The 26,933-nt window shown below is 40.7% G+C and overlaps 1 protein-coding gene across 2 annotated transcripts in view; it reads left to right on the top strand.

Moving 5' to 3' along the window:
• The window catches only part of UNC13B (unc-13 homolog B), a 223,462-nt gene that overhangs the window by 152,309 nt on the left and 44,220 nt on the right, over nucleotides 1-26,933 (top strand). For both annotated transcript variants that reach the window (XM_062017878.1, XM_062017877.1), the window contains exons 17-26: nucleotides 6,369-6,538; nucleotides 7,848-7,963; nucleotides 9,891-10,054; nucleotides 12,494-12,644; nucleotides 13,399-13,467; nucleotides 15,577-15,666; nucleotides 17,088-17,222; nucleotides 18,033-18,166; nucleotides 19,102-19,187; nucleotides 26,173-26,299. In XM_062017878.1, the coding sequence (XP_061873862.1) occupies nucleotides 6,369-6,538; nucleotides 7,848-7,963; nucleotides 9,891-10,054; nucleotides 12,494-12,644; nucleotides 13,399-13,467; nucleotides 15,577-15,666; nucleotides 17,088-17,222; nucleotides 18,033-18,166; nucleotides 19,102-19,187; nucleotides 26,173-26,299 (1,242 nt within the window). The remainder of the gene's footprint in view (nucleotides 1-6,368; nucleotides 6,539-7,847; nucleotides 7,964-9,890; nucleotides 10,055-12,493; nucleotides 12,645-13,398; nucleotides 13,468-15,576; nucleotides 15,667-17,087; nucleotides 17,223-18,032; nucleotides 18,167-19,101; nucleotides 19,188-26,172; nucleotides 26,300-26,933) is intronic.

Raw genomic sequence — 26,933 nt, 5'->3', positions numbered from 1 at the left:
CTGCAGAGAGAGGGCCACCAAGATGATCAGGGGACTGGAACATCTTCCTTATGAGGATAGGCTGCAGAAACTGGGGCTGTATGGTCTGGAGGAGACTGAGAGGGGATCTTATTAATATTTACAGATATCTAAATAGTGTATATCAGAAGGTTGGGACATCCCTTTTTTCTGTTGTACCTAGCAACAGGACAAGGAATGAAGCTGGAACACAAAAAGTTCCATTTAAACAGAAGAAAAAACTATGTCATGGTTGAGGTGACGGAGCACTGGCACTGGCTGCCCAGAGGGGTTGTGGAGTCTCCTTCCTTGGAGGTCTTCAAGACACGCCTGCCAACATTCCTGTGTGATCTGATCTAGATTGACCTGCTTCTTCAGGGGGGCTGGACTAGTTGATCTCTAAAACTCCCTTCTAACCCCTACCATTCTGTGATTCTGTGATACATTCCTGTTAATCCTTTGGGAATGTTACTATTGCTTAGCTAAGTACGGGGTTGTCACCCAAAAGCTTGTATTTGATTCTGCAATTTTTCTTTGACCTACTGAGGCCAGGTTTTGATGGGGCTTTGAACAATGTGGTCTGGTGGAGGGTGTCCTGCCCATGGCCTGGATTTTGAACTGGATGATATTGAAAGTCCTTTTCAACCCAGACCAGTCCAAGATTCTATGATGATTTTGATTATCACACTGAGCATCCTTCAGTTATATGTACCTGTTCCAGAGCTATATTTTAGACTTCCGTTTCTGAGACCACTATGTTTATAAACATCACTGTAATTCTTCATCATCAGCTTCCTTCGCTGCATGACAGGGACCATTCAGTTTTTCTTTCTTTACTCCAGATACTGCAGATACTGAAACTAGCATGCTGTTAACAAGCCACTTGTTTCCCTACCTTGTTACCAATGTAACAGTTAAATTTGAACACTGAGTTGATGCTTTGTGGCAAGTGCCTGTTGAGAAGCTGACTTAAAATATAGCTAAGGATGTAAAGCTCAGAATCACTTCATCTGGTCTTTGTATTGAGGAGAGCCAAACCATTAATTTGTCAGTTAGTGTTGTAACGTTGTGTAGCAGCAAAATGATTGTACTTGGTCCCCTAAGAAAAGAGCTTCATGCTAGTAAGAACATAAAATTCATTTCTTTGTTCTTAGGCAGCAACAGCTGTATCTCAGGGCATATTATTGTTCTGTCATGCTTAACTTCTAAGCTAATAATGATTTGAGCTTTGTTCTCTTACTACTCCAATTTTGCCTTCTGTGTTTTCTCTACTGTCTTTTTTTCCTGCCTAATAGAGGGAATATGGCATTGTTTAAAAATTAACCTAAAATTTTCTGCTTTCCATTCCATTTGAGGCTGGCCACAACAGAGCTGCCAGTTGGACCCGGCCATGTCAGGGTGCTTCATTGAACCACACCCAAGTCTTCTTGCTTTTTCAACTGGACAATTTCTCATAGACAATGTTTTTTTCTGCTCTCTCTGTGCATGCAGTTATAACTCTTTACTGGACTTTCTCATACTGGTTCCTGCAACTACTCCTTCCTTCCTCATTTTCCAGAGGACTGCTTTTGTGGTTTTGTTTTGGTTTTGTTTTGTGTTTTTCTTGAAGCTGCACTCCTCAGAAGCAAAACTTTCCTCCTGTTATGATTATAGATCCTAAAGTCTTGCTGATATGTTTTCTCCTGTGCTTTTTTCCACACCCTACACTTTTCCTCCATTATTTCTGGAAGCAGCTCTGCACTTTCTTTCTCTACCATTGCCTGAAATGTCCCCTACACTGGACTATTAAATTTCACAGGCTCTTCTCAAGAGCTGCATCTGCTGTGACACAGAAGGGAAACTACTTACAGGATATGGCCATACAGACACTCACTAGGTTCCTTGAACATCAGTATTTTTTTTAGTATTGACACACAACAAAACTACTTAATTCTGGACTTGACTCACCTACTTTTAAATCTGCAAATCTTTGCTCACTCATTTCCATTGTTTGATCTTGCTTCATGCTTCTTGCTTTTTTCTCTTAGCCTGTCAGCTCTACAAGACAGGGCCTGTCTTCTGCTGTGGGAGCCACCCAGCACAATGGGGTCCTGGCTGCTTTTAGAGCCTTTGGGCTTTCTTGTTCATCATGCAAAAAAAAAAAAAAAAAAAGGCAAGAAAACAACATAATTTAAGGAAACATCTTTATTTAAAGTGGGCACATGGAGTGTTAGAGTCATGTTGGTATCCCACCTCTCCAGTCTGCCCAGTTAATTTTAGAGATGCCAAGTTTAGATGTCACTGCAGCATTAATGGAATGAAACTGAGGACTTAGTGAGTTCTGCAGGGTTAATGTGTTGATAAAACCTTTATTGAGATAAGAAATTGATTGTGAAGAAATGTCCGTTCTTATGTGATACAAATGGATCTTCACTATTACAGTTATTCACCAGCATCTGTCTATGTGAGTGGAGGTTCACCAGCGGAAGCTCATGGTGTCAGAAGGTTAAAGGTTTTCAGTTTTACACTCTCTGTGGTTTAAATTTGTGATCTTCACTCTGGGTAAAGATAGTTTTGTGAACTCCTGATATTTTTGTATCTCTTACTACTGTCATTGTTGCCACAACTTAACAAGACTAATGACTTTGGCTTTAGCATTCCTGTGGAAGTAAATGCAATCCTGCAACTGTTAGCACAAGCAGCAAATAATTAGCAAATTCAGCACAAATGTCATTGCTTTTTTTGCTTTATAGTATGAATAATTAGCTCAAAGTGGTGTTCTGGTCAGTTTTAGACCCCTCTTTTTCATTCTGATCACTTTTTAGGATGTGTGCAATATTCCACTCCAGACCCCTGACATCACCTGAGCCAATTTGGACCAACCTTTACAGATAGGCAGAGGTCTCAGAACTAAGAGTGGCTTTCTACACTCTTTGTGTGGAAGCTGGAACTAGATTAGAAGGATACAAATTGCTAACTTCATTGTGGGAGGCACTATAGTGTAAATTCAGCAGTTGCCTGTTCTGTTTAGCCACCAATATACCAATTAGTGTGTGTGTGGGCATGCCACTGTGCGTGCAGACCAGAATTAACTACAGCTTCGTGTGCTCGCGTGCTTCCCTTCAGCCCAGTTGCTAACTAGGCATGGGAAGAGGCCAGAGTATTGGCAGTGCAGGGAATGTGTGTGGGAAACAGGTGGTTTGGGGTTGGGTAAGGCCAATGGGGAACATAACAGAAAAGGTGGAGTTAGAGAGTGGGATAGAGAGCAAGTCAGCAGAACCAGGCTCAGATGCTCCCACTGCTTCTACAACCACTGGCTTCAGCTAGAAAAACTTTAAAGGAAAAAAGAAGTCACAATTTATTTGATCTTAATTTTTCTTAAAGATTTGCTGTGCTGTTTCATGAAAGTGTTACTTGATTTGGTAGCTTGAAATGTAAAAATAGGTTCTTTATAAAATGGCAGCACTGCAAACATCAGGACAATATGGATATAAAAGAAAGAGACAATTCCTGAGCCATGTACAAAAGGAATCTGGTTTCCAGTCTCTCTCAATCTGAAGGGGGCTTGAAAACATTTGGTAGTTTCTTCCATGCAGTACCGTCACAGTGTGTTTCTACTCTCTGTGTCCTCTCATGAAAGCTGTTGGAGGTCAGCTGTGAGAGCCTGGACGTAGGCTGTATGTATGTATATATGTATGCACACAGGGAAATCAAGCTTCACAAAAACAGAGCAAGAAGTGGGTCAACCATCCTTAGAAATGTGCCAGCTCCTGTATTGAGGAGGAATGTTTCTAGTGGTATAATTTGTTAGCTACAGTTTCATGAAGTCATGACGATGTCACAAGTTGGAAACTATTTCTCGTTAGTTAGAAAGCCTGTTAGCAGTCAAGCCCAAGTGCCTCACTATTCATGGTTCTGTTTTGGAGTGTTCCCTAGAAGGTGAACTAGCATTGACAGAACTGTCTTGCTTCACTGAAAGCAAGGACTGTGGTTGCTATGGACTTAGATGGCGATGTTTTACGAGTAAGCCATCAGCCCAAGCCTTTCAGCTGCAGTGAGGGTTAAGACTCACGCTCTGGCATGGGAGCATCATAAAGAAAATTAGTTGACCAGTCTCTTAAAAACAACAGAGAAAGGTGAGGTAAAATGGGAACTCTAGTAGCTCAATGAATGCTACTGAAAAGTTTCCTGTAGCACTGATCAGGGAATTATGCTGCTGTAGCCAAGCGAAGGATGATAACCAGCCATTCCAGGAGCATGGGATGATGCATAAAGGACCACTTAAGTTAGATTTAGGGCTAAGCAGTGAATGCTTTCCTAAATGAATGAGCAAGTTCCTCGGCATTGATAGCAAAGAAAAAAGATCAGAGAGGTCCTAACAAAGAACTGGTGTGCCAATGACAGCTGAAGAAGTCAAGAGCTAACTTACTGGTCCTTTGTAAATGGCACTGTCCAACAGCCTGTTTCTTAGAGGCACCCATGCAATTCTGAACACTCAGTGTGTATGGTACAGCCAGAGTGTACATTAGTGCACTGTGTTAGGAATGGAGAACTTCTTTTACATCCTTATATAGCATAAGGATGTTGGTAGATACAGCAATACACCCAATGAAATTTGAGAGCTATGAAGAGCAGCAGTCCAAGCATTCTCTGCTTGTGAATGCTTGCTGCATGGTTTTGTTAAAGGAAGACATTATTGAAGTAGAGGAGGAGGAAAGTGGGAATAAAGTCGGGAGAGAAACAATCTTTCTTCTGAACTCTAAATACAGCTTTGATTGCATAGCAAAGGCAGGAAGCAGCGATGCACTCTACCTGTTATTAGAAGCACATGGAATTCCTTCTAATTTTCTCTGTACAATTCCCAGCTATTTCTCTGTACTGGAAAAATCAGTAGGAGCTGCATGGATGTCTGTTAAGCAGTAGTGAATTGCAATGATGGCAACAGAAGCCAAAGTGATTTCTTGGTAGAGAACATGCAAATACCAGCCACTGCCACATCTTTTTGGCCAGCCTTAGCAGATCTCTTCTGACCCACTTCTTCCTCTCCCTGTTGCTTAGCAACAGATGCAGTATGTTAATGTTAAGCAGGCTGGAAAACAGGCCTGCAGCAGAAGTTGCCTATTTTCATAGGTTTTATTTCCTTGAGGGCAGACATTTGTAGTGGTTATGGTGAGTAGTCACCCTTGTCATGGACTAATATGAGCATTCAAATTGCTTTATTGTGTTGCATGCCCTGTAAAGGAGCAGAGCTCTTGTAATAAAGGTCTTCTCCCCACTTCTGACATCTAGGAGTCTGTTTAGATCTACAGAAGATATTTGAACACCTAAAAAAAGGGAGAGGCTGCAAATTCTGCACGTACATTAAGCTGGAGGATGCCAATTCAGCAAATAGTAAACTGGTTTTTTTTAATGGAAGTGTCTTTACCGATCTGCTCAGAGCACTAAGTGTCAGTCTGAGCTGTGAATAATAGGCAGAATCAATTCTAGTAATTAAATACCAATTTTGTCACTACTGTATCTCACCATTTCCTCCCAGGCACAAGCACTGTTTATATCATCTGATTGTAATATATTGCACATTAATAGACTACTGCTTTGTGATTGTCTTCAAGTAAGAGAGCTACCTCCACCTGAAATATTTATCCTTTATTAGAAAACATCATGAAGGGTGTTTGTCATAGGCCTTGACTATGCCATCTTAGATACTGCATGTGCATAGACACACATTGCCCTTAGCACCTGTGGCTGAACACAAGGTCATTGATGAGGAGAGATATCAGAAGCCAATGAGATGCTTGTTGGCACTTTGGGGGTGTATATGCCAAGCTTACAAGCTTCACTGTCACACTAGGTTATCGTGGTCTTCACAGAAACACACTGAGTTCAGGGAGCTGCTGCTGAGAGTGAGGACGAGCAGGAGAATCACAGCCAGTTTGCAACTACCAGCTTCAGACTTGTTGTCAGGAAAGGGCACTCCTTCACCATGCATCTGAAGTGTGGTGTCTGCTATTCTGCAAGAGTGTCTAGAGTGCACCAACAAGTTGTTGTGTAGTTCCTATCAGAGGCTCTACACATAGACGTTTGTTTACATTTTGTTTATGCATCCTTTTACTACTGGACAGGGGGGTCAAGAGTGAAGCATGTAGTATATAAACATTGACTACATTGAGGATGATGGAGCACTGGAACAGACTGTCCAGGGAAGATGTGGAGTCTCCTTCCTTGGAGGTCTTCAAGACCCACCTGGAAATGTTCCTGTGTGACCTGATCTAGGTGAACCTATTTCTGCAGGGTAGTTGGATAAGATGATCTCTAAAGGTCCCTTCCAACCCCTACCATTCTATGATTCTATGATTGTGTGCTCTTCAACATTATGTTTTTCTTGTTTACAGTGAGTGCCATAATTCTTCTGACCGGATCAAGGTGCGAGTGTGGGATGAAGATGATGACATCAAGTCTCGTGTCAAGCAAAGACTGAAGCGTGAATCAGATGATTTCCTGGGGCAGACAATTATTGAAGTCCGTACCCTGAGTGGAGAAATGGATGTGTGGTACAACCTTGGTGAGCAGGGCTTCGAGACTGAAAACGTGTCATGTTTTCATGTTGTCATGTGTTAGTTTTGGAATGTTTGAGAGCACATGGATGCATCTGGACAGTTTTCGAGAAAGGGAATTAAAAAGAAAAAATGCTCAGCTGGCATATGATGTTGCTGTGGAGCGCCTTGCAAGGCTTTGATCCCAGCTAAAATGAAGAGTATAACATGTCAGATGGGAGATGGGTTTTCCTTGTCAGACACTGAAAAGTGTGGTGGGTAAAATGCTTGGAGCAGGGTGGGGTTACACGTCTTCTGGAGATATATTTTCTGTCTTGTTTCCTGTTTTGTGTAAGCATTTTATCATTCTGCGAGACCTGCAAGGGCATTGGACTGCAAAGTTAGAAAGAGGACTGGAGCATCTTCCTTATGAGGAAAGACTGTGGGATCTGGGGCTGTTTAGTCTGGAGGAGACTGAGGGGGGATCTCATTAGTATTTACAAATATCTAAAGGATGGATGTCAGGAGGTTGGAGCATCCCTTTTTAATATGGTATCTGGCAACAGGACAAGGGGTAATGGGATGAAGCTGGAACACAAAAAGTTCCATTTAGACATAAGAAAAAACTATTTTACTGTTCAGGTGAGGGAGCCCTGGCACAGGCTGCCCAGGGAGGATGTGGAGTCTCCTTCCTTGGAGGTCTTCAAGACCCGCCTAGCCACGTTCCTGTGTGACCTGGTTTAGGTGGACCTGCTTCTTCAGGGGGGTTGGACTAGATGGTCTCTAAAAGTCCCTTCCAACCCCTACCATTCTGTGATTCTGTGAAGTTGTTGAGACCTTTATTGACAAAAACAGAATGGTTTAGAAAGTAGCAACAGGTAACCAGATTGTGGTGAATAGACATGCATAGTAATCATCCTAGGCAGTCCAAAATCTTGATAGGGACAACCAGCAGCTTCCAGGAGCTTTAGACTATGGTAAAGTCATGGACGTATTCCACATCAGTCAGCCCTGTTCCCAGAAGAGAGATCAGTCCTAGATGGTTCTTGTTCAGCAGACTGAATCCAAAACCTACTGGCTGTCAGAAAAACTCTCCTATTTCTAGAAATGTACATGATTCTGGCTGGATAGGTCACATGGAGAGTTGTGATAGCAGTTGTTTTGCTGATGTCTACTTAGCGTTTGGTGTTTTGAAAGAAAGAAAACTTTTCTCCACAGTGACTCTGACCACAAGCTCAGTCTGAGCTTCCAGCCATTTCTTTTCCAATGCCATCACTCAAAGAAGGCCATGCTCAGAACACAAACAACACTGTAATTGCTAATGGTTTTTCCTTCCAGAGAAAAGAACAGATAAGTCTGCAGTGTCTGGGGCTATTCGCTTGCAAATCAGTGTCGAGATCAAAGGCGAGGAGAAGGTGGCTCCATATCACATTCAGTACACTTGCCTTCATGAGGTAAGAAGCAGGTTCATCTGAGCCATCACTTTTGTCTATTGAAGAAGCGATTTCCTGACCTTTATTGCCTTGAAATGTTCCTCCTTGTCCTAGATGGGCTTTCTTTTCTCAGCTGCCCAGACCTGGAAACATGCAGAACTGTAAGACCTGCATTTCTCAGGAAAGCAGAGGCAGCTTTAGGCTGTCTCACTGGTGCTGGGGGCTGGCTGGCTCAACCTGTCCCACTGTCACAGCTGCTGTGGTGCTGTCAGACAGAGATCAGGCATTGGTCCAACTCAGTGCCCACTATGAGTTTAATATGGAGAAATCTCTGAGTTTCCTAGTGTGTTGTTTTCACTATGTATGGATATGTATGTACCATACCTATATCTTCCTTAGAGAAGCCGTACTGAAATACTATGAGTACTGTCTGATCTGGGGAGGTGTTTGGCTCTTGTTGTTGAGTGATAGGCCTGACATTGTGAGGCTAGTGGTTGGACTTGATGATCTTAAAGGTCTTTTCCATTGGTAATGATTCTGTGATTCTGTGATGCAGATTTCAGTGGTGTAAATTCTGTGCTGCTGCAGTGATGTGTAGCTACAACTAACTGTTGGGAACAGAAGATAAGCTGAGGTTACTAGTTACTGACCTCTAGTCTCAGAGTGAACAGGGATGAGCAGGCAGTGATGCAGAAGTTGGGAGAATTCTCACTTGTGAGAAGGACTATAGGAAAAACCCTTTCTGTTACAGATGCATGGTGTTCAGTCTATCAAAGGGAAGGCAGGAGACAAGACTAGTCTTCCTAAATAAGAGTAGTCACAACCCCTTTCACCTGACATAGAAGAATATCATGAGGCTTAAGCAAATTCAGATTGGAAAAGGAGGATGGATATATCAGAAGATTGTTCACCTACAAGAGCATATTTATCCAAATACTGGGCTAGATTAGCCCTGTGGTGTCTTCTGGCCTTACCAGGGAACAGACAGAAAGCTTAGGAAGACATCAGTAGGCTTCTTTTAGTAGTCCGTGTTTTATCTTTCAATACGTATTTATTGTTTTTTAATTCACTGATGGCTTCTGTTTGCTAAGCTGCTGTGTTTTTTTTCCTTCTGAATGTGCATGATCACTTTCTGCCTTCCATTTTTGCAAAAAAGTCTCTTTGTATGTATCACCTTCATTCATTTTTGTATCAGACAATTAAGATGATTTACAGCTAGAATTATTTAGCCAGGAAAAATAGTGATGATGTAAAGGACAGTTGTCTAGCTCCTAATGAGATCATTAGACATTTGCATCCTTTACCACAGGGAGCCAGCTGTCTGAAAGGCTGATGAATCTGTGAGTGATCTGAATTTGAGGATTACCAAGGAACCCACTGAACTGAATGTACAATTTCTGCACAGCAATGATAACTGAAAGCCTTTGCAGTGTTAGATAAAATGAAAGGTTATGTTGAATAATAATGTAAGCATCTAGTTGTTAGAGGTGATATTAGGGATGTCCTCTTCAGAAAAATAAAACCCAAACCTGTTTGGACTGTTCTGCTGTATGATAACAATAATAATTACTAAGTTGATACAGATCTGTTATGTCAGCTAGTTTAAATATCTTGTCCATGTTAAGACATTTCATTCTGAGGACAGAAATGTGTAGGTTTCAGGAAGCTAATTAGTCTGTGGATTCACTGCACTGAAGCATTCCCCTGCATCATTCACAATGTCTGCTGGCTAAAGTTGTAGGTGTGCATACAAAAAATTCAACTAGAAGCACTCAAAAAGAAGAGAAAGTAGAAGCAGAAAAATACATAATTGATAGGGGGAAAGATGGAGGGAAGAGAGCAAAGAAATTTATTTAAGTACATTCTTAACAGTTCCAAGCTCTTCATGAAACTCACTTGGAGGCTTTATCAGCATCATATATAATTTCATTCCTGTTTTGTATTTCAGAACCTTTTTCACCATCTCACAGATGTGCAAGGGAATGGGGTGGTGAAGATCCCTGATGCCAAAGGAGATGATGCCTGGAAGGTGTATTTTGATGAGACAGCTCAAGAGATTGTGGATGAATTTGCAATGCGTTACGGCATTGAATCGATATACCAGGCCATGACGTAAGATGCATTTTGTGTGGTCTTTGGTGCACATAGTCAGTGTAGCTAATTGCTGTGACTGTTAATATTTACGGGATGAAATGTGTTGGTAACGGAAGGCTTGAACAGTGACAGCTGCTTCTTCTGGGGCGTACTGTGAGCGGGGAGAGACTGTCTGTCTCTGAATCATTGGTTTCATCAAAGTTTAGAAATTAATGTCTGACAAAGGGCTGGAATTAAGCATGTTTGTATGAGCACCTTTAATACTAATTCTAAGGAATTACACCAACTTTGGTAGTGTAAGTGGGCGTATTTTAGTATTAGTACCTGAGCCATTCCTGTTTTAAGACTCTAAAATCTCTATTTGAGAACTCTTTGTTAAAAAGATATTGCCCAGGGATACCTCTAATGGTCTGAGAAGAAGTGAGGTTTTGGAAAAGTTTGTCTAACACATCTGTTGTGGCCATTGATAGACTACTTTGAAGTCACTAATTTCCTAGGTGCTGTGAAGGCATTTATAGAAGTTTGAGTAATGGAGCCACTGATTTGTCCTCTTTGGAGATAGACTAATGCAGTGCTTGATCTTCAAAGTGTGTTTTCCTTGCCACTATACTTGCATTTTGGATTAGCCGTTCTTCCTGTTAAAGACTAGTAGTGCTATGCTTAGCTCGTTTCTCATTTTAAATGCAATACTAAATATAGCAGCCAGAAATGAACTCTTTCATATTAGAAGATGAAAGTTTTGGTGTCAGGATCTTTGAATGAGTTATGATCTGTACTTACATCACCTTGCAAACACCTTCCCTGCCTATTGATTTAAGACAAAGTGGAAAAGAATTGGAAGTTACCTCCAGAGGTCTAGTCCCTGCTTTTATAGCAGGGCTAACTGGGCAGTTGGACCAGACTGCTCGCAGTCTCTTTCAGTTGAAAATTTTTAAAGATGGAGGTCCAACAGCTCTCTGGGCTTCTGTCCTCAGGCTGTGTTATTCTGAGGAAGAAGTTCTTGGTTGAAATCCAAACTGGAAAATCTTTGAATTTGCTATGCTGTAACTCCTGCATATTCCTGTTTATCTTTTAATCTTCCTTCTAAAAGTATTTTGGCCTTGGTAAAGCTTTTAGGTGTCTTATTTTTTTTACCAAGTGCCTAAATGACCAGCTGGCACGTAGGTATCATGTAGTTAACATTCAGCCATCAGTATCATCTTTGTCTGATTTGTGAATTCCCGTGGAGTTGTCTCACTGAAGCTTTTTTGGTTATAATAATATGTAGTTTAACTACCAGATAAGCTACTGTTTCTTGAGTCTCAGAGGGCCGAAGCACCTCTCCTGTGAGGACATGCTGAGAGAGCTGGGGTTGTTTAGCTGAGACTTTCTTAGTATGGCCTGTAGTGACAGGACAAGGAGTCATGGTTTTCAAATAAAAGAGAGTAGTTTAAACTAGATATAAGGAAGGAATTTTTATTATGATGGTGGTGAAACACTAGAACGGGTTGCCCAGAGAGGTGGTGAATGTCCCATCCCTGTAATCATTAAAGGTCATTCAAGGAAACATTCAAGATTGGAGAAGGCTCTGAGCAACCTGACTGAATCGAAGATGGCCTTGCTCATTGCTGGGCAGTTGGACTTCTAAAAGTCCCTCTCAACCCATTCTATGGTTGTCATTCTGAACCCCTTAGGGAGAAAGCTACATTTAGAAAATAATTCCTAAATTTAGTTAGAGAGCACAGTGAGGATTCCTACTTAAAAATGGCCCAGCTCTCCTGTCTGTTGCAATGAGCTTTACTTAGCATGTCCTGTAGTACTGGATCTCTTAAGCTCTGATATTTTCCCCCTTATAACTTAACAGATTTTCTTTGATTTCACAAGCTCAGATGCTTCTGGTGTAATTTGGAGATTTCTTGCAGGAGGATTCCTTGCACCTTTAATGAGAGCAGTTAAACGAGAAAATGCAAATGACCATGCATACTTCCTGCAGGTTGGAAGGATTAGCCCTAAGGAATCACTTATCAGTACAGCACAGAAGCACTAGTCTGTGATCTCTCTGTGCTTGAATGCTTTCCAATTGCTGCTGCCTCATCATGTTACCTCAGAACCCGTGGCTGCCTCCAGTCGCAGCAAATTATATAGATTTCCTTGTGTCAGGCTTGATTCTAGGAAATGGCATCAGGACCCAGGGTACCATCTAAGTCACAATTTGTTGGCAACAAATAGTTGGGAAGCTATTTCATGATCTGGAAAGGGCTGTAGTGAGGATATTTCTCCTGCTTTGTGCATATCTATTGTACTGATGGCTTCTTTCTGAAAAAAAGCTCTGAGATGACGGAGATATACAGAGAGAGGGAAAACATAACTTCCATCTATTCATGGTGCCAGCCAGCGTAAGGGGGCCATTAAAGGGACAGAATCAAGCTGTGCTTTCAAGAAGAGACCAGAATGACTTACAGAACTGTCCTTTTGCAGGCATTTTGCATGTCTCTCCTCTAAATACATGTGCCCAGGCGTTCCAGCTGTGATGAGCACCTTGCTTGCCAATATCAATGCTTATTATGCACACACCACTGCCTCCACCAATGTGTCTGCTTCTGACCGCTTTGCAGCCTCCAATTTTGGGGTATGTTTGTGTCTTTGGTGATGTTACAATTGGAGTTCTGTCATTTGCCTATGATGCTTCTGCCATTCAATAAATAACTTCTAATTTAAGGAGCATGAAGTCTGTGAGGAGTACGAAGCTGTGGAGCTCTTCTAGACTAGACAAAGAGCACATTTTTATCATTGTCATAATTTTAGATATTAATCGGCATAATGCATTGTGATGTTTATTCTCTTTGGTGATGCTCTTGAGAAAACATACAGTGTGAGGTGATTGTTTCAGAACTTTGTTTTAAAAAATAGCAACTGCTATAAGAAACAAAAAAACAATCTGTCTCACCAATGGTTAAAAAAGTTTGTCATATAACATGTGATACTGGTGAGTGGCTGGAAAAGTATTTGAAAAATACATTTGCCAGCAAAGTGATATTGCCGTGAATTAGACCCTTTTCTGCCTGTTCCTTTCATCTCTAAGTAAATATTTTCATTTAAATACAAATTTGGTGCAAATTGCAGACTAGAAATCAGAGGTGTTTTTGTTCTGCCTCTATTTCAGAATGGTAATGAAGTATTTTTCTGATCTTACACTGACTTCAAAAATAATTACAATATAAGATTAAATTCAAGAATCAAAATACTGTTTGCACATGCATCCATATTGCTTCCTCCTGCTCTCTGGAGATCTTCCACTAATTCCATGGTATCTTGCTGCTTACTCTGGATACTAATTGTAGAGTGATGATATGTGATGTTTGTTGGTGTTTTCTGCTCAACAGAAAGAACGGTTTGTAAAGCTTCTGGACCAGCTTCATAACTCACTTCGTATTGATCTCTCCATGTACAGGGTGAGTGAGAATAAACAGAATCCTTTGAAGCATTCTGGTGGGCAGAGGGGAAACACACCATTTGGCTTGTGGAGTCTCCTTCCTTAGAGGTCTTCAAGACCCGCCTGGACATGTTCCTATGCGACCTGATCTAGGTGAACCTGCTTCTGCAGGGGGGTTGGACTAGATGATCTCTAAAGGTCCCTTCCAACCCCTACCAGTCTATGATTCTATGATTAATTTTAAATTTTTAAAATAGTGGCAAAATGTGGACTTTTATTTTATTTGTTTAAAAGTAAATTCTCTTTGATTAGTGTATTTATCTGAAACATGATGAAATATATAAGGGAGATAAACACTAGCAGATTAAGAGAAGTGAGTTAAAAAGACAGAAAAAAGAATAAGGGACAAGACGCAAAAGAAGATAAAAGGACTGTTGTGTAAAGAGCTATTCTAAAACTGTGATACTAGTAAGAGAAGTTTGAAGGAGAGCATTGATCCACTGAGTAGCAGAGTGAAAATCAACACATGGTAATAGCAGTCTGTAGTGATGGTACCTATTTTGTTTGCTTGGTCTTCAATAAAAGCTGCTTTTGGGTGGCTAATTTGACTAGAGCTTGGACAAACAAGTAAGTTATTACACAGAAGACCAGGAAAGACTAGTGTAATTTAAATAATTTAGATATTATCCAATTGGCAGTATATTTAGAAAAATAGCTGAAACAATTTGAGAGATCTTACTAATTATTTTAAGACCTCTGAAGGCAAAGTTAAGTTTGGGAAGAAAAAGGTGTTAGCTTTGGGCTTTCATGACAGGAGATGACAATTCACAATTTAAAGTACGCAGATTAAATATCTCCCTTCTAGTTTAATCAAGCTGTTCATCCATTGTTTTAAATGCTTACGACCAGCAACGTGTGTATATTGGATGGTCTCTAGCTGACGTAAGCATAGAGGAGCTAGAATTTAAAAATGGACAATATTATCTTTTCCTTATTATTATTCCTAATCAGAACATGCATTCAGTCCCTAACATTCATGGTTTGTGTTTAATCCTTGACCCACAGAAGTCTTTGAGTTTTGTAAATACACTGAGTGCCAGAGTCATGTGTAGGCAACTCAACTCCAAAAGTAGAGCTGTCTGCAAATGAGCATCTACAAATGACTGTAAAGTGTATTACATTGCTTGCAGTGGTTAGCTGAACTGCAGCAATACCCAGTTACTGTCAAGAGACAGTGAATTTTCTGAAACTCCTCAGTAACAAATGAAAACTTCTCCCTCTGCCATCCTTAACTTTCCTCTAATATTTTTTGAATGTGCAAATTGGAAGAAACTACACAAATGAGTCTTGCTGCAAGTAAAATAACAAAGGTAGTAGACTAGTTCCATCAGCTTGAAGATGCAACGTTTGCTGCATTCAACATGTGCATTTACATACATAAATATACTTACGCACATCCATACACACATATGTATCATATCTGGGAGGGAAGATGGTACTTACACTTTCAGTGGAACCTAGAGAGTGGAAGAGGAAGCTAAGTCTACAGACAGAAGGGTGATGGGCAGAGTATGTAAAATAAATAGAGAGAGTGAGTAGGCACAGAGGGATACAAGCTTGTCTTGGCAGATTAGATCTTACAAGGGACTGAGTGGTGACAGTGACTTCCTACATAAGACAGCGCTCATTTTCCCTTCTAAGTCCAATTTATTTCTCTGCAGAGGTTGCTATATACTCTTGGTGTTTCAGGAGAGAAGCCAAAACGCAAGTGATGAGTACAGACAGGAAAGGGCCCACAGAAACAATCTCAAGCAAGAGGCTAGGGCTGCCAGTGGTGAGGCTGTGGCTCCTTGCCTGCTTCTTCTGCAGACAAGGAGCATCTCTGGCTGCTGAGGGCTGTCGGTCTCCTGGCATCCAAAAAATTTTCATTCACATGAGAAGCTACTTAATTAAGCAAACAGATAAGCTCCTGCTGCAAAAAGGCCCTATTTATTGAGCATTGTTTTGACTGGTACAAGCTTCTCAAGCAGGAAATGTTTCCAAGACACTTTCCTTATTTAGCACATGCTTGAAGCCTTGCATGGATCTGACTATGCTTTCCAACAGGATTTCTGTTTTTTGTTGACAGAATAACTTCCCAGCAAGCAGCCGTGAACGGCTGCAGGACCTGAAGTCTACAGTGGATTTACTGACCAGCATCACTTTTTTCAGGATGAAGGTAGTGTTAGGGGTGGGGATGGGAATGGGGCCTCTGCAGCTTTTGCTACAGGAGTTGTTTTCCCATTTTCAGACCATTGCTTCCTGTCGTTGTACTTTAGACAAGGAAAAAAAGTGATCTGCTCACCGTGTAGTAAACATCCACATTTTATCTTCGCTATATTTTGCATTATAAAGATGAGAGTTGGTTTTCCCTTTGGATTCCTCAGTCATGAATATGATACAAAGTAAATTGAAAAAAAAAGAAAAAAGAAAGTTGTCTGGGTTTAGGAAGATAATTTCCATTTTTTAATAGCATTAGAAAGCTTCTCCTATGAAACTGTAACTATCACTCACTATCATCTCTTCACCATCTTTTATCTAGTAAATACTTTAAAATGTATTTCTTGGAGGCTTAAGATACTGAAGTGGAATAGTATTTCTCAGTGGAGATCCGAAAGACTTGTTATGAATGCCAATGCTCTGGTTCTGTAGTTAAGATCATTGTTCTAGCAATGTGTAATGAGATTATTTTTAATTCCCGATTTTCATTTCTGAACTGTTTTTAAATTACAGTTGTAGGTTAGCACATGTCACTTAGTAATTTTTATCTTATCAAAACCAAAGCAAGTCTTTGATTTGGGCTGTTTCAGGAAGGATTTAAAATTTGGGTCTGAAGCCCAAGCATAAATGATGGTCTTGTTTTGAAAGTTTTTGTTCCAACAATGTGTCTGTATGAAAGTTTGCTTTACAGAAATACTCTGAAAAGTTTAGTCAGTGACAATATCAAAATTGTCTGAGACTGTAGTTTTATTCACAGGATGATGCCTTCATATCTATTTACTTTAAAGTAACCCTGCAGTCTTTTCCTAAAGCAGCATAACAATGAAATAATGAAAAGAGCTGTTGTTGCAAAAGGAGAAGGCGTGTCAACTGGCGTGTCCCTAAGGATTCTGGTGTGTTTTATAGTTCAATAAAGCTTGTGATGAAAGATGTCTTTAAGGAAAGTTTTTGTGTTTAAAAGGCATACAAGTGTTTGGTGTTCAGCAAGACTTTCTATTCTTGTTGCATTTTCTTCCAGTGTTGGAAAAGATTGCTTGCTGGCTTCATAGCAAAATCCTATAAAATTAGCAGGAATTGTGTTTGCTTGGCTGGGGTTATATACTTATCAAGACATGTAGTTTATTTATTCTAAAGAATCTGCCTTGCCACTTGAAAAATCTGTTTTATGCTCTATATGATCCTGTGGGGACATAAGCGTTGTCACTGCTGGTTTATGCCTGGGTTGAGCTACCTGTTCGTGGTTTGAGGTCACTGACAGAACAAGTTACTGAAAGCCAATCTACCAAGTCCTAGGTAATTCCCAGACGGGCAGCTTGTTCCTTCCCTGTTTGATTTATGAACAGTGCTTTGTTTGACTCTCTCTTGTTGTCTCCTTGCCAGGTCCAAGAGCTGCAAAGCCCACCCCGAGCCAGCCAGGTAGTGAAAGACTGTGTAAAAGCTTGCCTCAACTCCACCTACGAGTACATTTTCAACAACTGTCATGAGCTGTACAGTCGCGAGTACCAGACAGATCCTGTGAGTAGCTGATGAGTGGGCAGAAATCCAACTTTCTGGTTTTCTGAAGATAATAATGATACTACTAATTGATATAAAAAGCTAACACAAACAAACATTATGTGACTTATGTTCTGAGTGCACAAAACTTCTAATCAGTTAATGTGCACTAATTAGTAAGCAGAGAATGATAATTGTTTTATGCTAATTATGATTCGTTTTGCCAGCCTCGGGTATTTTAGTTTCATGATCAGTTACTTGTGAAGGGAAGGTTTGATGCAGCTTTGAGAGAGCAAAAGCACTCTAGAGCAAATGTAGACTGATCATGAAAACTGTCGTTACGATAGGTAAACCTCAAGCAGTGAAGTTTTATCTTGTTTTCTAGCATCTGGTGTCTTGCACTGGACCCAGGAGGTACCTCTAGACACAAAGTGTTTTCAGATCCACAAGAGCTCTACTGACTGCTCTGCAGTAATGCATGTACAATATGTCAGTGTGGATATAGTCATCAACCCAGTTGCCTCAAAAGTGGATGTTTCTAACAAGCTTAGAGCAAATGATGTCTCAGCAGGTGCCCTAGTGCCTGACCTGCTGTTGGCATGGTAAATGACAAAATGAGGATTATTTGGGTTTGAGGCCACTGGTAAGCTGCATGGTTTGGCACATTACTGTGTTTTGCATTAGATCACACAAGTTGCTAGCAGACATTAACAGTTTCAATCTCTTCAAAATAAAGGGTCCACTGGTAATCCATGTTTAGAATTTGTATGATGAGCTATATTTGCCAGTTTTTTCCCTTCCTTTTCAAATTTCCAATGCCTTCCTTTGTAGAACAAAAATCAGGACCTTCCTCCTGAGGAACAAGGCCCCAGCATCAGAAACTTGGATTTCTGGCCCAAACTCATCACTTTGATAGTTTCTATCATAGAAGAGGACAAGAATTCTTACACCCCAGTCCTGAATCAGTAAGAATCTTCCGTGTCCTGTGACTAATGCTAGTCTCTGTGTTCTCTGCTTTATTTGTTAAACTACTTTCTATCTCTTCTGTCACCTGTGTATTTATAGAAGTACTTGTCTGTATTTCTGTCTTATCCATCTCTGTTTATATAAATAACTCTTTTTGATTGGGATGGAAGTGTTTCAAAAGGTTCAGTTAAGATGACGTTCAAGCACAAACACACTGATTATTACAATCCTGAACTCAAGGAGGCACCTGAAAATGGGATGAGAATTCTTTTGGTTTTTTTCTGATGTTCAGCAGTTCTGGGATGCACATTAATGCACATTAATGCACACAGTGGTGCCATGGTTACAACACCTTATGCAGTAATTTAGGAATGTGGCATTCAGTGCAGCATTGGGAGATTGCATTGGGTAGGGTTGGCAAAATATTGGAAAGGAACCTGAAACTGGTCCATTTAAGTAGTGGATACACCTCCAACAGTCCAACAGAGAGAGGGAGATTAGCTATCAAGGTGTTACACACAAAGAGCTGGATTATGCCCTAGTGATCATTGATTTAATGCAGTGGAGACACCTGATTAGTGTTCACCTGTCAGCCTAGTAACTGTAGAAAAAAAGGAAAAAAGAATCATGGATGAGAAAGGGAAAAAAGGCAAGACATTGAGGTCACATTTCCAGAACTATTCTATGCAGCACTTCTGTGAAAGAGTCTAGGCCCTGGATTTTTGAGTTAAAATCAGACTCAACAGCAGTGTCACTTTCAGGTTATTTAATCTGTGCCAAAGAATCCAGTCCCTGATCTCCAGTTTCTACCTGCTCATTTATCTAGGGTGAAGGAAGCATCTGTAATGGTGAGCATTTCAGCTTGTGATTTAGCTCAGAGCTGAACAAAGAAGAGCCTTGATACATGCCAAGGTTTTCCTAAATGTCCCCTCAGGTTTCCTCAGGAGCTTGCTGTTGGGAAGATCAGCGCAGAGGTCATGTGGAGTCTTTTTGCCCAGGATATGAAATATGCCATGGAAGGTAAGAGAATTCCTTACTGCTGCCACCTGACTTTTGCTGATTTCTTGTTTGCTGTTTTGTGGAAATGAGGCTTCACACTAGTAGCGCCATTATTTGAGGCACGGGTTTCTAATGGTTTGTTTGTGGACAGCTGCTTTATGGATGAGAACTGAGGCTGAATCTCTGCATGAGCTCTGGACCTGAATGTCAGATTGTGCTGCAAGCTATTTATTGTTATGCAAAGCTGCTTTGAAACCAGAAGTTCACTTTGACCAGGTGATACAATGGCTTAGATCAGGAGCAGCTTCTTTCTGCACTGTACTGTGGTAGAAATGCCTGGAGAAGTAGGTGAACTCTGGATTGTGCCATGGCTTTAGTTCTCAGTGGCACAGTATAGACTGCCTAAGCAGTTGGCAGAAATGTACTGTTAGAAAAAATCCTGCTGCAGACATCTTCATTTTTAATTAATCTCCTAGTAAAAGAAAAATTGTATTGTTTCTGAAAATGAGTTTGGGTTTAGATTAGATAGCAGATTTTTTTTTTCCACTGCAAGGGTTGTTAAGCCCTGGCAGAGGCTGCCCAGGGAAATGGTGGAGTCACCATCCCTGGAGGTATTCAAAAGATGTGCCAGTGGCACTGAGGGATACGGTTTAGTGGTGGCCATGGCAGTGCTGGATTAGCAGTTGGACTCTGTGACCTTAAACGCCATTTCCAACCTAAACAATTCTGTGATTCTCAGTTAGATATGTAGAGCCCAGCATAGGCAGTTCTACTACTTGTAGTACTCTTCTGATGGTGAATTACCTGAACTTGGTTTTAGTTCTGTAGACTCATTTGCACATTCTGATCATCACCTTACAAGGTTCAGAGAGCATTCAGCTCCTACCAGCTCTGCAGCTGCAGTAGCTATTCTTTTCTCAGTGTTTTGCATGGTCAGTTTTTGTGATCATCAAGACAATGATACTACGATAAAACAGAAGTGCCAGTGCTGGTTATGGTGTGCTAGCAGTGTTCATGTTCTAAACCCAAATCAAGTTACTGCTTTTGGTCACTCATGAGATTATGCTCAATCCATTTGTTCCCAATTTGATGTAAACTCACTTACAGGAGTGACAGCCTATTAGACTCTAACTGCAGACTGCTAGAAAAAAACCCAAAAAAACCAACAAGCCTGCTACCATTAGGAGAGTTTTCTGTACTTTATTCTTCAAGAACAGTCTGTGAGGTTGCTCTCTAAATGAAGATGACTGACTCATCTAATTCTTAGTGTCTGACAATGCAACAGGAGTAGATGCTATGCTGCAGAGGGAGACCCTTTGTCAGCTTTAGGCTTGAATTCAGCAGGCTGCTGGCCTAGATGGAATGTTCTCACCTCTGTGTTAGAAATTTTTCTGTAAGCTTGTACCCAGCAGTGTCTTCTCTTGTGAGGTCATGTTGATGTAAGAACAGACACTGGGAAGAAAGACTAAGACCTACTAGCTATAAATTGAAAAATCTCTTTTATAGTGACTGTCACTACTTATCCGTGTGTTAGAGATAAGGCAACTGTGGTAACTTAATGTTCATTTTCCCTAGAAACTGTTCCTGCAAACCCTTTCAGCTCCCCATTCCATTTTGTCCTTATTTACCCCTATGTGCTCACCCTCAGGAATTTATACTGCAGTTTGCTCTTCTGCACATTGAAAGTGTCATGTCTTCCTCCTTTATCACCAGCCATGAGAACTGGATCTCTCTAGATCTAGTTGCTGTCTTTCCTAAGATTCCTTAGGAAAGGAATCCAAAATGCAGCTGCAAAAAGGATACTGATTGTGTATGTGAATTTGACTGTCAAAGAGGACGTGGCTTTTGACTGATTTTTTTGTTTGTTTGTTTTTGGTTTTTTCCCCCTTTTAAATGAGTCTGATTGCCAGTGCCCAGGTTAACTCTGCCTCCCAGGTTTTCTGTGTTCACGTCTCCTACCATGTCTCTCTTGCTTCTGTTTCCCCTGGTGAATCTGCGTTTGTTTAGCTTTTCCTGACATCCATCTGCTCACTTGTGAGCTTCTTAAGACAAGGACTGATAAAACATTTCCACCCATGAGTTCTTCAGTACTTTTCAAAGTACTTCATGGTTAGAAAAGTTGATGGAAAGGCAGCTGGTGGACAGGGAAGGGTTTGTGTTTCAAATGAAAGTTGAAAAACTGCATGGTGCGTGTATTTCTGCTCCAGCTGTGCAGGTCCTGCAGGAGGATTGAACGAAGATGGAGGCTATGTTGATATCTGTGTCTCTTTTTTTTTTTTTTTTTTTTTAAGAAATCCTCAGGGTGCAGAATTTTACTTGAGGCAATTGTGATTCCTCACTGCTTTGGTCTCCAGCAATGCATAAAGATAACCTTCAGAACAAGCTGTACAATAATTCAGTTACAGGCCTTAGTACATGTGTTTTAAATATAAATGATTGGATTAGCTCACTGCTTGCTTTGTTTTTTTCTTTTAAACAATAGCAAAAAAAGGATTAAGGAAACAGATTAAGTGATGTGGAGGATGATGATTAGATTTGCTGTCCTCAGCTCTTGACTCTGTCATTTCTCAGTTTAGAATTTATAGTTTCTCTACCAGCTTAACTACATCAAGAGTTTCATGCTCCTGTCTTTGCCAGTTTGTGGATTAATCACTGAGTACATTTCTGGTATTCTCCAAGATCTGTATGCATCAGGAGCTCTCTGCAGCAAAACCAATCTGTTTTGTGGAGAATATAATACTTGCCTCTAACTTCCTTCATGGTGTTTTCCCTTATGTTCTTTTCCTAAGTTCTGGATAACATGAGCTCATTCACCTATCCAAGTGGTAAGTTCATTATTCTTGGTAGAGTTTATAGTTACAAATAGGCAGACTTTCATTTGGAGCCCGTAGTTATAGCACTTTGGCTGTGGTTGCTAATATTAGCTTTAGTGTCCTGTAGTTTTGTGCCAGTGGTGAGCAAATCTGCAGAGAAGACTTGAAGACCGTACTGCTGCTGCAGAAACAGAAGGTGTTGTGCTGTAAGGAGAATCCCATTCCGACCAGTCACTCCGGTTGTTTTTTGATGGTATCCAATACCCTTAGCAGTTCTTGGCAGAAGACCCTTTTCTAGGTCCCCGGCATTTAGATAATGTCTTATGATGAAGAACTGTGAGATCAGAACTCTTCTTTATGGATGTATCTATTCCTTTCCTCCTGGCTGGGAGGATGCTTGAGGATCTCTGGTGCTTTCACTTTGCAGTAGCAGTAAACTTTATCCTATCTAACCAGTACTCAGCATCTGGATAGCCTCCTTGTGAATGCACTGGTAGGTGGAGTTACTAGTGTTTGTGCGATCCTCTCTGAGACCTCTGTGATCCAGAAAACACAAACACCCTGAGCAAAGAGGGCTTGTGCTCTACCCTTACTGGGAAGATGTTAAAAGATAGTAATAGAAAATCAATGTCATCCTTGACAGCAATTTTTTATCTTACTTTGGACACAACAGCATTAAGAGTGTTACAAATTTCAGCATCTCTGACAGGAAGAGAGACTGAGTATGCTTGGTGGGCAGGATAAATTATTTTGCTGCATTCTCAATTCCAATAAGGGGAGGGGAATCAGACGCACACGTAGATGCCAGCTGTCTAAAGTGCTAACACTTCAACAGCCTCAATGCCTATTAGAGTTTCTTTGCAGAAATTAAGCATTTTTTGCTAGAAATTAACCCATGGAAGGTAGACTACCAGTCAAGAAAAAAAAAACCAAACCCATGGATTAAGGATGTGGTGGAAGCTCTGTTCTCTGCTTGAAAAACAAAACTGGATGTGACAGTAGAAAGTGTGCTGCTAGGAAACAGTTCCCTATTAGTACCTTAATAATATGGCCTTAGTGACCCTAAAAGCTCTTCTCCTGAGGAGACCGTTTGCAGATTAAATCTACTGTGGAAATGTGAGAGACTTGCAGAACTCTGTGGTCTTTTCAGGATAAAACACAGCAGTTGCTGTGCGAAATATCTGTGCAGGCTTCTGCTGTTGCTGCCGCTAAGCTCTTTGAAAGCCAGCAGGTTATAAAGCAGTTCAGAAATGGGCTAAGACTCGCAGTTCACAGGCTCTTTGCTTTACTTTTTCTCAAATGGGTTTTCAAAGCATACCTCTGGCTGATGTGTTTCTGTGTCACCTTCAAGTGCTCTTACACGTTTCCCTTTACAAAGAAGGCATCTGATCAAAACTGTACAGGGTGCATTGAACGGGGAAGGCTGATGGTACAAGCTGTTGGGGACGAGGGGGTTTTGGGGCTTTCTTTGTCCTCCAGAATATTTGAGCTGTTATAGTTGACTTTTGTCTTTTCTCTGTCACAAGCCCCACCTTTCTTTCGCATACGTAAAGTCCTCTTTTATGGTGGTAAGACCTCCCCTCCTTTTTTTTACTTTCCTGTAGTTTCATGCCCTTGATACGAAGCCTCTCCCTCACTGCTTAGATGGCTGGGTAGTCCTAGTAGCAGTCCTTGGGCTTATGCTTCTGTGGCTCCTTTGCATCTTCCTCTTCCGCGACTTAGTAGTCTTTTAGATGTCCTAAAAACAAGGAAAAGTTTTTAATTACTTGCTTTTTGTGTGTTGCTTTATTTAGAGAAAATAAATCTGTTTTGAGCCCTTTTTACCTCCAAGTCAGACCTTCCTCTGCAGGAGCAGCACTTTCCTCATGTGGGAACAGCACCTGGATGGCACTGCATATCAAAGTTAATGAAGTTATAATTGTTCATTGATTTCCTCCCTCTCACAGGAAACTCGGCTATTGCCATGTTTGTTTCCAATTCTAGATCTATGGAGAGAGATTTGCATTTTCTTCTGCAATTGTTCTTGAGGGACATCAGCAATTCAGACACAGAATACTCATGTTTCCTTAGTGCTGAAGAAAGATACTAGGTTTATTAATGTAAAACACGAATGGACTTTCCTTGGTTCTAATACATGCAAATTTACTGGGGAGAGTAATGGATCATAGCCCTTGTGAAATAGTGACACATGTAAAGTAATTTGTCCATCAAACCGTCATCTGGAGCCTATGTCTCATATATATTGAGCATTTCAATTTCTTTATAACAAAGGTTGGGTTTCTTCTTTTTGAGGCTCTATCTGTGTGGATCTGCTACATGTGAATTAGAAGGAAATCTGTATTGACACTGTTACAGAGGTTTGCAGACAACTCACTGGAGTGTTCTACTGTTTGGGAGTTGACAAGGCTTATGGAATAATTATGCATGAGAAGTTCTTTGTGTTTTGTGTTTTCAGTTGGATAATTCATAATTTATTTGGCCTTTTTCTTGTGCATATTGTTGAAGCTTCAAGAGAGAGGTAGAAGTTTCTTAATGTTTTGAAAAAGTTGTAGGAATTCACATTTACAAAAATATAGATGATATTATAAGATAACTTATCTGTCACCTGATTAGAAAACTGAGGCCATTTTTGCATCATTAAGATGTATCTTCTGCTGATAAAAGCCTTGTAGCGTTTATTGCTCAACTGTGCATGTATCTACCCACTTACTGGATACTTGATCCAAAGTCCTAGATTAAAGCCATTCAAAATTAAAGAGGAAGATTTTCATTGTTGACTTGACCTAGCTGGATTATGTCAACATATCAGCAGTGATGCCTTTGAAAGTTAGGTCAGTAATGAGGTAACCACTTAGAAGGTAGGAAGATGAGTCTCAAGTAAAATACTGGGAGAACCAAAAACTGAATTTTAAGCCAAAAATCTTGCATATTTTGGTCTCATATCTCACACTGTCGTCACGGACCAGCAGGTTGCTGTGTGCTAGAGTGAACACAGAAGCCTATCACAAAGTGTATTCCTGCTGTTCTAGCCTGGTAAAAGAGATGGGTATGGACAGGCAGCGCTATGGAGTGGCAGTGCAGCATTGGCCAGCTGATAATTCAGGATCACAGTGCAGGCAAAATCCAGCTGCTGAGCCCTCTTAGCATCATGAAAAGGAATTAATTTTATTATTTTCAAAGAGGCTTTTGAAGAAAGTGCAGCAGATAGAGCTGCCTGTGTAAGAAGGTGAGGGTGGCTTGGGAGAAAGCATTGAGCTGCTTTTGAGAGAACTGAAATAGTTTTAAAAAAAGGGATTGTGGGCAGACTGGAAGTAGAGGTCAACTGCTGAAAGTCAAGATAGTTGGATGTAGGCTGTGAAGGGCCTTGGGAACAAAGAGATGGAGCATGTGTTTCTTTGAGAGAGAAAGGGGAGCAGTGGTCTAGGGATATGATCTCTGCAGAAACGTAGGACTGACACATGCTTCAGCAGCATAGGTGGCATGGAAAGAGTCATGTTGTGGAGGTATGTGTGTTAAACAGGGACAAATGGTCCCACCACAGCCTGGGCACGAAAACATTGCAAAACCTGGCAGGAAGGAGGGACTCAGCAGGTATATACGCATGGGTCACTTCAGTGGACTGTGCTCAGGAAGGCCGTGCAAATAAGAAAACAGTTGCCTTCTGGGAGAGAAGTGTCATCAATTTCTCCAGACTGTGGATTGGAGAAGGACTTGGCCCCTGTGTTGCTTGTTTGAACCTGCTTGTGTCTCACACGATCAAACTCTGAAGAACTTACTTCTTTCTACTCTTATCTCATAGGGGATGTAGTGTAAGATGTTGACATTGCCTTTGTTTATATCCAAGAATGAATAGATTCATTCCTGATTACTTTGAAATCTGGACTGTCATATGTTAAATGGAAAAGCTGGGAGAGATTGCTTTATTTTTATTGCTTTAACAACCAAAAACTCTTTAACATATGGAAGTGTTAATTGAAGCTACAGAAATAAACTCCAGAGCCTCAGTCAATGTTCAACTACCAAGTACCTCTGCCTACCGCCAAAATCCTGTGTTGTGAAGATTTTGTGACTCTATAGGTGCTTCATTCTCAAGACCCTTGCCTGCTGTAGACACGCTTCATAAAACCATCCTGTTCCTGCTGCCATGACAGTGGTAAACTCAAATCTAACTGCTTTTTTTTCCTTCTTTACAGAGCACGAGAAACACAGACTGTGTAAAAGTGCAGACTATATGAATTTACACTTCAAAGTGAAGTGGCTGTACAATGAATATGTTCGTGATCTGCCTGCCTTCAAGGGAAAAGTGCCTGAATATCCAGCGTGAGTGTGTTATGTCTCCTGTAATAAATCCCCATTATCCATCTCCTTGTGTTACCTTGAGGGCAGTCATTTGGTTCTCTTGCGACTGCCTTCATGATACACCGTTTCTTCACTCCTGATTTTCTGTGTTTATGTTCATGTTTGTCCCCTCTGGTAGTGTTCTATGCCACTGCCCCAGACACAATTCCATCCTTTATTGTATAGTATCTCCCAATATCTCAAAAGCTTTAGAAATTGACAGTTTTTAAGCCATTTTGTGCCTGGTCAATTTTTGAACAGCAGGCTTCTGCATATGTGATTACCTTCTTATGTTAATAGATGAAGATTTGTGTATCATGTGTATGGCTGTTTGTGTGTATGAATGTCCTATACAAACACAATGGAATTTGTAAGGTAGTGCTTTCTTTTTTCAGTGAAACTAGGTGATTTACTTGGAAACATCAGATAATCTGTCACTCTTAGCTCTAAGCAATTGTTTGCAACTTTTATTTAACTTTAAAAGAGCAGCAGTACATTTCGGACCTCAAGAAGGTTTATGAGCCTAAAAAAGTTTTCTGAGCAGCCTTGAAAGAATACTGTAGCTAGAGTCCCATGAGGGCAAGATCAGATGTGTTGTTTCTGACCAGTGTTAACT

This window comes from Colius striatus, chromosome Z (assembly GCF_028858725.1).
Source record: "Colius striatus isolate bColStr4 chromosome Z, bColStr4.1.hap1, whole genome shotgun sequence".
In the NCBI taxonomy this organism is placed as follows: domain Eukaryota; kingdom Metazoa; phylum Chordata; class Aves; order Coliiformes; family Coliidae; genus Colius; species Colius striatus.
This window is presented reverse-complemented; position numbering and strand designations above follow the sequence as displayed.